We start from the raw sequence: 13,000 nt of genomic DNA, 5'->3' as shown, positions 1-13,000 counted from the left end.
TCTCTCTCTCTCTCTCTCTCTCTCTCTCTCTCTCTCTCTCTCTCTCTCTCTCTCTCTGGCTGTGACTGAGGAACACGGATCTGGGCACAGGAGAAAATGTGAACAGAGAGAGGGTAAAGACATTGTGTGAGCAGGGCGGGTCAGGCCCACTCTCCTGGATTGAGACGATGGCTTTGCTACATTATTGTCCCGACCGCTTTAGATGAGAAGTAGAAAACTGTTTCTTCCAAGACAGTCCATTTTCAGTTTGAATGACAACAGGAGTTTTCAAGAGCAGACTCCCATCACCTGAAGCATGTGTAGGATGATCTTTGGCCAAACTTGGGGAGCTGTAATAATTGACAGGACGTTTTCTTTTAAAAAGGTTAAAAGCACTATAGGTATGTACACTTATAAGAGCTGTATTTTTTTTTTGTAATTAGGCTTTCAGAGGTACATGACAGCTCTAAGAACATTGGCAGAGATCCACTATCAGTTGGCGTGAGCACCATCCAGCTTGTCTTTCGACTACTTTGATGTGGATTGACATCAGAGAACTGCAATAGCATTAAGGTGCTTGGGTAAAAGAACGGACTCAGGAAAAAAAAAATGTAGGTGTTGTATTCCCAAGTTTGGTGAAGACATGAACCAAGGCCACCAATGCACACAGAGTACTTGGTTTTCCCGTCATGACTTCCGGTTGTTTCATAACCGTGAGAGCCTCCTCCACGGATCCTCACTCGGCTTCCAACACCTCACCAACATACAGTCTGAATGTGGCTCTGCATTCTTCATGCACAGTGTGGATGGTCTAGCTGGCTTGGGGCTGCGGCAGTGGCTTACAGGATGCTGGGCTGGGAAGCTGGCAGGGCACGGGGACAAGCGTTGGGATGCAGGAATTCCTTTCTGGCCACGCCCTCCTTTTTTGGCTAGAGTTGGGTCACAGAGACTGGCTGCCCTCCATACCCTTGCATGGCAGGGCGATGGGTCTCAGGCAACTTCAAACAATTGCACAGCAGCCCTGGCACCCTAAGCAGCCTTTCTTTTTTTTCTTGGGGTGGAAAATGGTGAGGATGGCTTCATCGAAAACCGCTTTGAGACCCTTCTGAGTCAGGGCAGAACATTCCAAGTAGCACTGCGCTCCGATCTTAAACACAAAGAAAGAGAGAAAGTTGTGAGTGCCAACCGTCCGACTTGCCAGGTTCCCGTGTCTGCTTGTTCTACAGACGGCATGTTTCCACTGTCCTTTCATTTCTATACGAAATGTGGCAGTGCCATTCAAGCGAAGAGGCTCTTCTGTGTGGGATAAGGCATTGTCACTGGACCTAAAGAGCAGCTAAGAAATAGCCACCATAAATGATTCTTGATTGGCATGTATCTCTTGGCAACACGATACCATGTGCTATTATTTTTCAATATCAATAACCTTCAAAAATTAAATTAAAACACTAAAACATGAAGAAATAAAAATCATAGAAGATATTCATTAATAGAGACAACTTCTTTCACTGTGTGTATTTTTTATGTTTAAGCCATATGTATTTTGTACTGGGTTAGTGTTCTATTTAAATTATTATAACAATTGCTAATCATTAAAATAAATTATTATTGCTATTGATGATATGAGAATTATATGTGTGTGGGCATTTTGCCTGCATGGTATCTATATTTGCACACCATGTGCCTGCAGTGCCAACAGAGGCCAGAAGAGGACATCAGATCCTCGGGAGCTAGAGTTACAGACAGATGGATGTTATGTGGATACTGGGAATCAAACCCAGATTCTTTGGAAGAGCAACCAGTGCTTTTAACTACTGATCCATCTCCCAACTCTTTGAAGATGCAAAAAAAAAAAAAATGATTTTATACTATGTATGGGTTATATGAGAATTAGAAAATCCCATGAGAAATGCAGAAATCCAGGCCAGAAATTGTTGATTCTCATTAAGACAATCACTGGCCAGGAAGGCTGTGCCTGACTGTCGGCTTTGCTAGAGGAGGAGACCTGAGTGTTTTTGTCTCACAAGCTCACATGAGCTAACTGTGTGCTGAGGGTCTCTGAATATTACGGACATCTGGAGAAACATCTGCCCACCCCTTTTCCATTTTCCATTTTGAAACTAACTTTGAAAAAAGCAGAACAAATGCAGAAGAGGTTGGCTGGATATTGGACCTGGAAACTGGTGGATGGCTGGCTGGAGAAACTGGGAGGCAGAAGTGTGATGGATGGGAGTTTGTGGTGACACACAGGGATGCTGGGGACCAGGAGCAAGCATCTGTGACTGACTGGTGTCCCCACTAGAAGAGATGATCTCCTCAGCTTCCAAAAAAAAATCACACTGGACTCATTTTCTATTTTTCTATACAGTCAGAAATTTAAAATTTTATTTAATGTATACAATTGAAAGAAACATTCTATGGGTCAGCCAGGATGCAGATGTTAGATGCTTTTGTCTGTCACCAGGAAGCTTGTATAATGTGGAATAAAGAAAAACTTGTGGTTTAACTTAGACAAGAAAGGATGCAGCCCAGTCACGGTAAAAGGGGCATTCAACCAGAAGGAGAATTACTTTTAAAGTTTTTGTCTCTTGAGGGGTGTGAGTGTGTGTGTGTGTGTGTGTGAATGTACATATGTGTGTTAGAGTGTGTGTGTGTGTGTGTGCATATGTGTGTGAATGTAGTTATGTGTGTGTGAGAGAGAGAATGTGTGAATGTATGTGTGAGTATATGTATGTGAATGCATGTGCATGTGTGTGTGAATGTGTGCATGTGTGTGTCAATGTGTGCATGTGTGTGCTAGAGAATGTGTTAATGTGTGTGTGAGTCAGAACGTATGTATGTGTGTATGTACGAATGTGTATATGCATATGTGTGCAAGTGTGTGTGTGTGTGTTGAGGTCAGAGGAGGATATCAAGTATCCTGTTCCACCACTCTCTGTCCTGTTCCCTTAAGGCAGGGTCTCATTAAACTTGGAACTTGCTGCTTTGATTACCCTGGCTTGCTAGTGAGCTCCTGGGATCTGCCTATCTCTGCCCTGATGCTAGGGGTACTGGCGTCTTTGTGGGTGCTGGGGATTTGAACTCAGGTCCTTATGTTTGTAGAGCAGGTACTCTTGCATGTCAAGCCATCTTCCCAGTCCTTGAGATGTATTTTTTTCTTATACTATGACCTTTATGCTCAGCCAAGCAACAAGTTGGCCGAGCTAACAGTCACTGAAATGGGCTTGCTGAAAGGTCACACAGGTAAGAAGACTTCAGTTTGAAATGAAATTGTTTTGGTCAGGTCCAGAAATTTATTTCAAAATTCTTCCTACAGATAGCATGTACTTTTTTGGGTAGGTGTTCTTTTCTGAGAAGAATGGCTATTTTATAAGCCAATGGGAAATATCAAAGGCAAGGAATTGAAGCCATTGGTGCATAATGAAAACTTACTTTATGGATTTTGTTTTGACAATGGTTTGGTCTTTAGATTTGGAAAAAACTTCAAAAACTTATTAAAAACAGGATATGAGAGAGAGGAAAAGGGGATAGAGAACGTTTTCCTTTAACAATGGCATGAAATGTCATCTGCTGCGTTTGGAAGTTGACATGTACACATATGAAAGGCACAGCAGGTAAAGGACTAACTGAACATACTTGCTTGTAATGTGATGTTTCTGTCAGTTATGCAGAGAGGGAATAAAAACTTAGAAACTGATGAGGCTGTTGCATTTGGACAAACTTCTCACTAATGATTCCAAAGCCCCAGACCAATTCTGAAAATTCCAGGAGTTTGGCTGATTACCCTTCATCCACTCTGGGACCTGAGAGATGACTGAGGCTTGCTCCCTTCCTCTCCACAGCGCTGCCAACTGACAGTGCTTTAGCGTATTAGCCTGTCAGCCCGAGCCTCTGAATGAGGCAGGAGGAGCCCAAACTTGTCTCTTCCAATTCTGACATGGGGAAAGTTAACAAGAAAGTCCATAAAGGCATTGTTGTGTGAGGAGATTCACGTAACATTATGATGTGCTGATAGTTCCAGGAAAAGCAAACAAGGGATTCTGGGTGTGATTTGGGACGTTCCATGTGAGACACAGAGCCCAGTTGTGAGGTGATTGTTTTGCCATGCTCTCTACATGCTCAGGGGGTCAGAGAGGAGAGTTTGTTGTGGTTCAGTGAAAGGGCATGGACATGTTAAAAAGAATTCGCAAAAAAATCATTAGGGTCACCAAAGATTGAAACGGAAAATTGTGTCAAGGAAACACGGCCCTTCTTGTTTACAGCAGGGCCCTTCCCTGGTCCTTGGAGCCAAATGATCTATTCAGCTAAGTATTTAGGACCCATCTGCAAAAGCTCAGAGTGTCCTCATTTAGACACACATGTGTGCAATCTGTGGCAGGCTTGACCAAACTGACACCTTTCAAGGAAGTAAAACAAAACAAAGGTGAGATTGAGGCTGCAAACAGAACACCTTTCTTACAATACTTAAGGTACATTGTTCCCAGGGCTGGGAAACACATCACAGTGGTACACAACATACAAGATCTGATGGAAAGAGATGAAAACAAGCCAACTTGTAACAGGCCAAATCAAGCGAAACGGCAAGCTAATCTTTCTTCCTCCTTTAACTTGGGTGGGGTACACTGAAGAGGCATAGCAATATCTAGAAAGGTTGGGGACTGGAGCCTCGCTGGTAGCATTCTTGCCTTCAATAGACAGAGCCTAGACTTTGATTTCTAGCTCTGTATAAAATGAGATGTGCTGATGCCAACCAGCAAGAGATAGAGGCAAGGTTATCTTCAGGTATATGTAGAGTTCAAGGCCAGCCTGGGCTATAAGGAACAGCTAGAAGGAACAGAGGCAAATGTCTTCCTGGCTGCAGGCAAGTCTGAGGGCAAACAGGCTAACAGGGATAGTCTGCAGAGTCAGAGCTTGTGGGTATGTTAGTTCACTGCAGCACCTCAGGAGTCCAAGGCAGTAACTCTTGTGCCAACGCATTTACAGGCCCAAGAGCTGGTCCTAGCTTGTGGAGATAAGGATGTGTCCATCTCTCAAACCAGGGGATGGAACTCCTCTGCTCTGCTGTTCCTAGAAGTCTTTGAAAAAGGATTCCCAAAATGAAGAATTCGTTTGCAGACTAGGAAGGAGGCAAAGAGTACTGTGGCTAGAGCATCAACTCAGAACCTCTCTCTGCAGCTCGCCTCTCTAAACCTCATTTTCCTCTAGGAGAGTTCTGACAATAATGCACACACCACAGGAGGTGCTTCGAGGATTAACTAAGAGGAAGCCTACGCCACACCCAGGATCAGATCATCACTGCTTAAATGCTAGCTTTATAATGAAGTATCTGACAGAGGAGTCAAAGACTGAGAACCTAAAAACGTCTCTGTAATTACATGAATCATCACGAAGCCAGCTTAAAAAAAAATCTCATTTGGTTTTCTTTTAGATTGGATTTCATATGCTCAACGTGATTGTAAACCAGAGAGCAGTTGCTAGGAGAGGCTGGCAAAAGGTAATCAAGCGATGAGCCCAGCCACTGTTCTTAAAATAAAGCTGAAATGAAACTGGAGGCTTTCGGGTGACTGGTTATCACAGGGGAAAAAAAAACCAAAAGCAAAACACAAGAAGCAACTTTCCAAACTCGGAATGAGGCTAGGAAGCTACCAGATGAAGGCGGGGACAGTCCTAGAGGTAAAGAACACAGAGAGCAGGATACTGCAGAAATAGTGGGCCCTCCAGCTAGAAGCCACATACAGTTACACACATTAACATATATGTTAGTGAGGGCATCTGAGGTTGGATGTTGGAGGGGACCCTACAGATCCACTCATTTTCCCAGGGGCCACACACATGGCTGGAGAAGACAGTGGGGATGATGGTTGGGTGCCCAGATGCTGGGGCGCACACAGCTGGATTCAACTGTGTCTGTGATTCTGTACTCATCTCCCCAGGGCCATTTCCTCACCTAAAAGAGGTTTAGCAGGCCAACATCTCCCTAGATGGCTTACAGGACTGTGGCAGAAGTAGGACGTGTTCAAACATCTGCGTGTTGTCCTTGTGCACTGTACCCATAAAACACCAAAGCCAATCCACTTCCATTTGGGACTTTTAAACAAGCTTTAATAAGAGAAATCCCATTACCTCTCTGTCTATCTGTCTGTCTGTCTATCCATCTGTCATCTATCTGTCTGTCTATCCATCTATCCATCTATCTGTCCATCCACCCACCCACCATCTATCTATCTGTCTATCTATCTATCTATCTATCTATCTATCTATCTATCTATCATCTATCTAAAGAGTAATTTGTACTTAATGTTATTCTTGACTGGTTTGGAGACGGTGACTGACTGCTTGTGGGCATACATCTTTCAGGGTTAGTTACTTAGAAAGTAAAACATCAAAATTTTAAACTCTCCTGCTTGGGTTGATGGACTAAGTCAAGGAGAAAGTAGATTCAAATTAGAGAACTATGGCTCCTAAGTCTCCTTCTGCACATGTATCCATTGTAGTGGTTGCTCTGCTGTCTGGTGACAATGGGCAGGCAGAGATTTGATGACAATGGGCAGGCAAATACATTTTGAAGCACTTCTGTAACAAGATCACTGTTTATGGGCGACTCTCGGAAGTGAAGAATGGTTAGAGGAGGTAATTCCAGCTTTGCTCTGTCAGACCGCCGCTTAGACTCCTCACCCTGTTCCTCTCCACTGTGTGTGTTTCCATATTCTGTTCGCAACGCTGCCCAGGCTAAGTGGCTATTCATTATAGGAAGAGAAGGATTAGATAAAGAGAACCCTGCCAGATTTCAAATCCAATTCTCTACCTGGAAAAAAAAAATCACAAAACATCCCATGTGAGGTCATGTAGATGAGTTACACTGGTAATAAGCAGGGAGGTTTACAGGTGTATGTCTAATGATTCCCCTTAATTCATGCTAAATGTGGCAAGCTCATGATCTAGACACTGCTGAAGCAAAATGGTAAGTGCTTAGCTATTGAAACTCTTGAAGTTTCTTAATGAAGAAGAGAAGGTGCCGGCTGACAGGAACACTCCAAAATGGCTCCTTCTAGCTCTCATAGAACAAAGAAGAAGCGGAACATAAAGATTAGAAACACTTTGCAGTTTAAGGCAATCCTGTGTAGCTCACCCATCCCTGAACATTCAATTCAAATGTGAACATACCGCTTTTGCCAGCTTCACACCGTGCTCATAGGTGAGGGGCTTCTCCTTCATGTACAGCAGACGTGCCAAGGTTTTGGGGTCATCTCGAAGATCAATCTGGGACAAAGATATGTTAACTATTTTCAGGTCTTAGCAGTTATTTTTAAGTGGAGACATAATATAGTACCTGATTCCATCTTAACCTCTCTGATGTTGCTGGATGTTTTCCAAGAAAACAATATACATGCCCATGAAATGTTTGAGAGTGTGATTTTTCTTCTCTCTGTCTCTCTGTCTCTGTCTCTCTCTCTCGATCTCTGTCTTTCTCTCTCTGTCTCTCCCTGTCTCTTTGTCTCTTTCTGTCTCTCTCTCTTCATCTCTCTCTGTCTCTTTGTTTCTCTGTCTCTCTCTTTTTTCTGTCTCTCTGTCTCTCTTTCTCTGTCTCTGTCTCTCTGTCTCTCTCTGTCTTTCTCTGTCTCTCTGTCTGTCTCTGTATGTCTCTGTCTCTGTCTGTCTCTGTCTGTCTCTCTCTTCCTCTCTCTCTCTCTCTCTCTCTCTCTTTCATTGTTTGAGACAGGGTTTCTCTGTGTAGCTCTGGCTGTTCTAGAACTCACCATGTAGACCAGGCTGGCCTCTAACTCACAAAGATCCACCTGCCTCTGCCTCTCAAATGCCAGGATTAAAGGCATGTGCCCAGCATTTTTTTTTTAACTTGGATGCAGCAGGGTGGCCTTATATACTCTTCTTCACAGCAGTTACCCTGGCTTCTGAGAACACCCTCCAATGGCATGGGCACCTTTTAGTGATTACTCATCTGACTGTAACTCATATTACTTATTATATAATATATTTTTTTTGTGGCTTTGGATCTATCTTTTTTTCTCCCCTCTCCCCAGTCAAATCTTGACCTTCAAAGGGTTGGAGATTTTCTACCCGTGAGACCTTTTCAACAGAAAACAAATGGACAGGGAGGCTTTGCAGGGGAGTCCCAGTGAGGAGAGGCCAAAGGGTTTCCCCAGTGAAGCAGCAGAATATCTCTCACGGGGGAGGGCAGCTTTGAGGGCAGCAGGTGACACTTTACTAAATGTTGTGGTTTCTTTCAAATGTATGTGGGCACACAGGGTTTGCTTCCTGCAGGAAGTCGGTATGGAGATGCTGGGATTCCATCAATTGGAACAATGTTTATGCAAAGACATAGGTTTTTTTTTTTTCTATTTTTCTTAATCACTTGAGTTAGTGACTATTCTAAACAGACTCAAGTCACAATTCGAGCTTTGGATGGCCAATTACATATTTTGGCAGTAGGATCTAAGTTTCTCACAATAGACAGGTATTAATATTTTCAATTGAAGCTTAAAAACTTCATTTAAACAAATAGTTATTGTTCAGGGCAGAAACATGACTTGTACTCAGCCGTCGGAATCATTGAGATCTACGTTGTATCGAAGTGGACACATATAACCCCCATCTGCCTGTGTGGTTTTTAGAAAGCATCTTTCTTTCATTTACAGTTTTTTAAATTTTTTTCTTTGTCAAATAGGATTCAAAATAAGAAATCAAAAGAAATAGTGTGTGAAGCAGACAGAAAGCCCTGCAGCCATAGTATGGTCCTGAGATTGGAACACTAATGCAGATTTTAAAACAGCAAGACCTAAAGCCATTTGAACTACGAATAGTTCAGACAGTCCTCCACCAACAAGAGTTATTGATGGAGATTCAAGCTGAGGAACTTTATCAGTTTCCAAACTCTTTCAAGGCCTTGGCAGTTTATACATGTTACTCTTAAATATATGTGTTTTAACATCCCTAATATCTGCATGACTTATAGAAATGCAGAACAGAGAGTTTCTTTCTTCTCCAGCAGGGCCATCAAGGAGGCTTGTCATGATATATACCCTGTCCAAGTCTAGGGTCATTTGGACCCACACACCTATTTTGCTGTATGGAAACAATTGTGTCTAGCTTTAAAAACATGCCAAATAGTATGTAGTTGATGCTCTTGCTTCATTACTCAATTCAGGGCTGGGAAGAATATCTGTTAAATAATGATTTTGTTGTTTAAAAAAACAACCTGTGAGCTTAATTTTAAAGGCCAAATAAAAACTTTCTCCTGCATATTAAATAGCTCTATAACATTTTCAACTACATAGTTGTGCACCTTCAGAACTTCTCCTCACAGAGATGATATATCTGAGAATCTGTCGTGGTGTTTGATAGAATACAGGGTTCACCTTTCTTTTACACAGCCTCTCCCACCCTTCCATCACCCTCATTTTAACCTGGGTTCCAATGAGCACGTAAGGCACATGAGGCATACAGTCCTTGAGTTCCGGGACCCACTCCTCCTGAACGTTGTGATAAGAGGCAGGGTTTACGACAGAGAAGCAGATGAGAAACACATCGGTGTTGGGGTAAGAGAGTGGCCGCAGCTGGTTGTAATCCTCCTGTGGGAATAACAGAGGATAGTTAGTACAGGTTGTGTGCAGAGACTCTGTGTAGTTCTTGGGACTCATACAGGGAGAGGCCAGAGTAGCACTGCTGAGCTGATCACAAATTTCCCATTTCAAATCAACTTAGGAAAAAAAAAAACCTTAAACAGCTTCATTGAGGTAAAATTTACCCATCATAATGTCTACTCCCTCATTTCTCCTTTATAACTAACTGTATATTAGTTTAAGATCTAGCCACCATGTTTCGTTACACCACAGTTGGGGGGAGTCAGCAAATCTGTCTCCTCACAGAGTTATTGATTTTAATGATGACAACACCTAAAATCTCCTCTCAGCCTAAACCATTACGTAACCACACCTTCCTACCATCTGTATATCAGTGGTAGCTTCTAGAATTATCCATCCTGCCTAAGGGTAACCTTGTGCTTTGACTGATATCTCCCTACTTCCTGCCCCTTCTTGCCCTGGTAACAACCAGTCTCCTCGCTTCTATGTCTTCAGAAACTCACCCACATAGACAGTAGACAGTACAACTAACAGGGATGGACATAGGTCTCCCAGGACACTGGAGTTGCATTATCTGGAACATGTATTTAAATTAGTGGGTCATTGGCCCACAAATCTCTTCAACAATTACCATTGTTTTCAAATTGAACATGGAGTAATCTAAACTACAAAGCAAGTATCATTGTCAAGTGAGATACCTCTGTTGAAGAAATGTGTTTAGGACTTGTTCCTCAATGTACCCCAGTGCCAGAGTGTGGTCAAGTGAAAAGCCAGGTGTTTAGTAGCCACGGAGTTTTGGGCCATTCAATAAATAGTCATTGTATATTTTAATAGAATTTAGTAACACATAGGCAATAGGAATGTGCTTTTATATATGCGTCCATACGCCATTATATACATCACACATTTAGACCTGTCAATATATATATTATACATATACACACGTGTTATGGAACACTGACCTCTGCTTGGTCATTCCCACCTCACTGTGATTACAGGGACCAGGCCTGTCGAGCCCTCAGCTTTTCTGTGGGCTTTTACCACAGTGGTTCTCATCAGGGCCACACGGAGAACTTTCAGAAAATCGTGACACATGCTAAGACCCTCAAGTGAGGAGATCTCAGGCATCACTTGTTACTCTGCCATCTTGTCCTTCCACTCAGATTGCCACAAATGGATCTGGGCCCAGTTTGATTGGTTTTCTTGTCCTCTACCTATACCCTGTCCATAGCAAGTAGCTTTATGGAAAAGGATGACTCTCTGTATAATGTGGGACTTAGGGACTGTAAAGATGGCTTAGGGACTGTAAAGATGGCTTATTGAGTGTTTAGGTCGTTCTTCCAGAGAACCCAGGTTTGAAGACCAGAATCAGCATGACAGCTCACAATGGTCTGTAACTCCAGGGCCCTCGTTTGCCCTCCAGGGGTGTAGGCATGTAAGTAGTGCACAGACATGCATGTAGACAAACACCCATACAAATAAAATAATAAAAAAATTAAAATAATTTTAAAAGTGGGCTTTACAGTGACCTCTAAGTGAGCAACTTCTGTAGCTCCTCCTCTAAGAAAATCAGAATCTCTGGAGCATTGGACTGGATATAGAAGAACCCTGTACTGATTGGTCAGGTGGAGCCGGGAGAGGAGAAAGCTGATTGGTGCATAGCCCCATCATCTTCACCGTCAAAGCTTGGGTCTGGGGATCATTGTCAAGGACCAGGTACCATTACAAGAAGTGTGTCTATGATCCCCTGGAGTTCTGGAAGAAGCACTAGACAGATGGTGCTGACAGGCTTCTCGTTTCACAGAAGAGGAGGTCAAGGTAGAAATGTCCATGATAGATCAATGTGGCCAAGTTATTGAATACCATGGTCTGTGTGTGTCCTGACCTAGCTTTTGATTTGGACTATTATTGCCGTATCTCGGGACTTTAGATGACACATTAAGATTTTTTTTTAATCTTGGCTATCTAGGAATATATTACTGCAGGGATGCATTGTCTGTTTAATAAAGCGCATTGACTCCAAATCGTCACAAGATGGCAGCAGACACTGTGTATTTAAAATCTCAACGCTTCTGCTCCCTCTACACTCAAAAACCAAACCAAAGCAATCCGATTAGACAGGGAACCAGGCAAGGGGGGAGCTGACAGCTGGTGGTCTGAACGACAGTGTTTTTTTAATCCTTGATTTGCCAGCCTTTGAATAAATGCCGCTCAGACGATAGGAGAGTCGGGGAGGTGAGAGGTGTGTTCATTTGCTTTCCTGGCAAAGTGGCTCGGGTCCCCGGCGCAGGAATTTCTGGTGGTGTCAGCTTCCAGCTTCGCGGTGCTCTGGATTCTAGATTTCTTTGCTGTAGGACTTAGTCCTGTTGTGTAACTCTATTTAAAATGACAGATTACTTATTGGACTTGTGGCTCTGTCAAGGCTGCCACATGAACTGTATAAGGTGATTAAGAACTGGGAATCAACGCAGGAAATGAGAATGAAAATACACAAAACAGTTTCACGTATGTGGACTGAGTTTCCTGTCTCTTTTAGTGGCTCTGGGAAGGCAGAATATTTATCTGACTGAACTGGAAAGTTCCAATGTCAAGTCCAGACAATCCTCTACACCCGAATTCTTACGCTAACTTCCAAAGGATGGTACTCAGACTAGCAGCACAGGTGTCTCTTGAGAGCTTTTTAGACACCCAGATATTTGTGGCTTAAGCTCATGGAGATCCGAGCCCTACGTGGTCCAGTCGGCCTAAAACAGTTTCAGGGTCTCAGGTTACCAAGCTCCCTTCTGCCTGCCGTCAACCTTGCAGCTCTCAGAATCAGACATTTAAAAGATTTCAACAGGACTGTAGAGGAAAATTGCTTTCGACGAAGGTTTATGCCGGGCAGGCAGGAGCTCACCACCCTTGGTTGTGGCTGTGGCTAGGAAGTATGGCAGAAGCCCAGAATTAATAAAAAAGAGCTTGATGATGCCAAGAGGTTGGGCATTTGAATTCATACCTGCTGGTGGCCTGAATGAGATCTGTGGCGAAGACACGTGGAGTGTAGATTATGGTCGCGTGAAGACGGTGGGGATCAGCTGCGAGGAAGGGCTAAGTGATCCTTCTGGCACTGACGCCCCTTCTAATGCTACTCTGGGCAATAGGTGCCTGTGTGTTTTTTGAAGAGCTGGTGTGTTAACTCATCAAAGCCACTAGACAGTGCTTTGGAGGGCCAGGATGGACACAAGGGCCGGGCGGTGGTGGCACACGCCTTTAATCCCAGCACTTGGGAGGCAGAGGCAGGCGAATTTCTGAGTTCAAAGCCAGCCTGGTCTACAGAATGAATTCCAGGAGAGCCAGGACTACACAGAGAAACCCTGTCTCAAAACAAACAAAACAAAACAAAACAAAACAAAACAAAACAAAACAAAACAAAACAAAACAAA

At 43.3% G+C, this 13,000-nt stretch overlaps 1 protein-coding gene across 1 annotated transcript in view; it reads right to left on the bottom strand.

The window, feature by feature from the left end:
- Nucleotides 1–58: 58 nt before the first annotated feature.
- Rhoj (ras homolog family member J) overlaps nt 59–13,000 on the bottom strand; it is an 84,845-nt gene continuing 71,903 nt past the window's right edge. Inside the window, exons 3-5 of the mRNA XM_028789303.1 lie at nt 9,402–9,566; nt 7,144–7,239; nt 59–1,126 (exon numbers count right to left, since the gene is read on the bottom strand). Of these exons, the coding sequence (XP_028645136.1) occupies nt 980–1,126; nt 7,144–7,239; nt 9,402–9,566 (408 nt within the window). The 3' untranslated portion in view covers nt 59–979. The remainder of the gene's footprint in view (nt 1,127–7,143; nt 7,240–9,401; nt 9,567–13,000) is intronic.

Source organism: Grammomys surdaster, unplaced genomic scaffold, assembly GCF_004785775.1.
Source record: "Grammomys surdaster isolate TR1022 unplaced genomic scaffold, NIH_TR_1.0 127, whole genome shotgun sequence".
Classification (NCBI taxonomy): domain Eukaryota; kingdom Metazoa; phylum Chordata; class Mammalia; order Rodentia; family Muridae; genus Grammomys; species Grammomys surdaster.
Note: the sequence above shows the minus strand (reverse complement) of the source record. Positions and strands in the feature narration are given on the sequence as shown.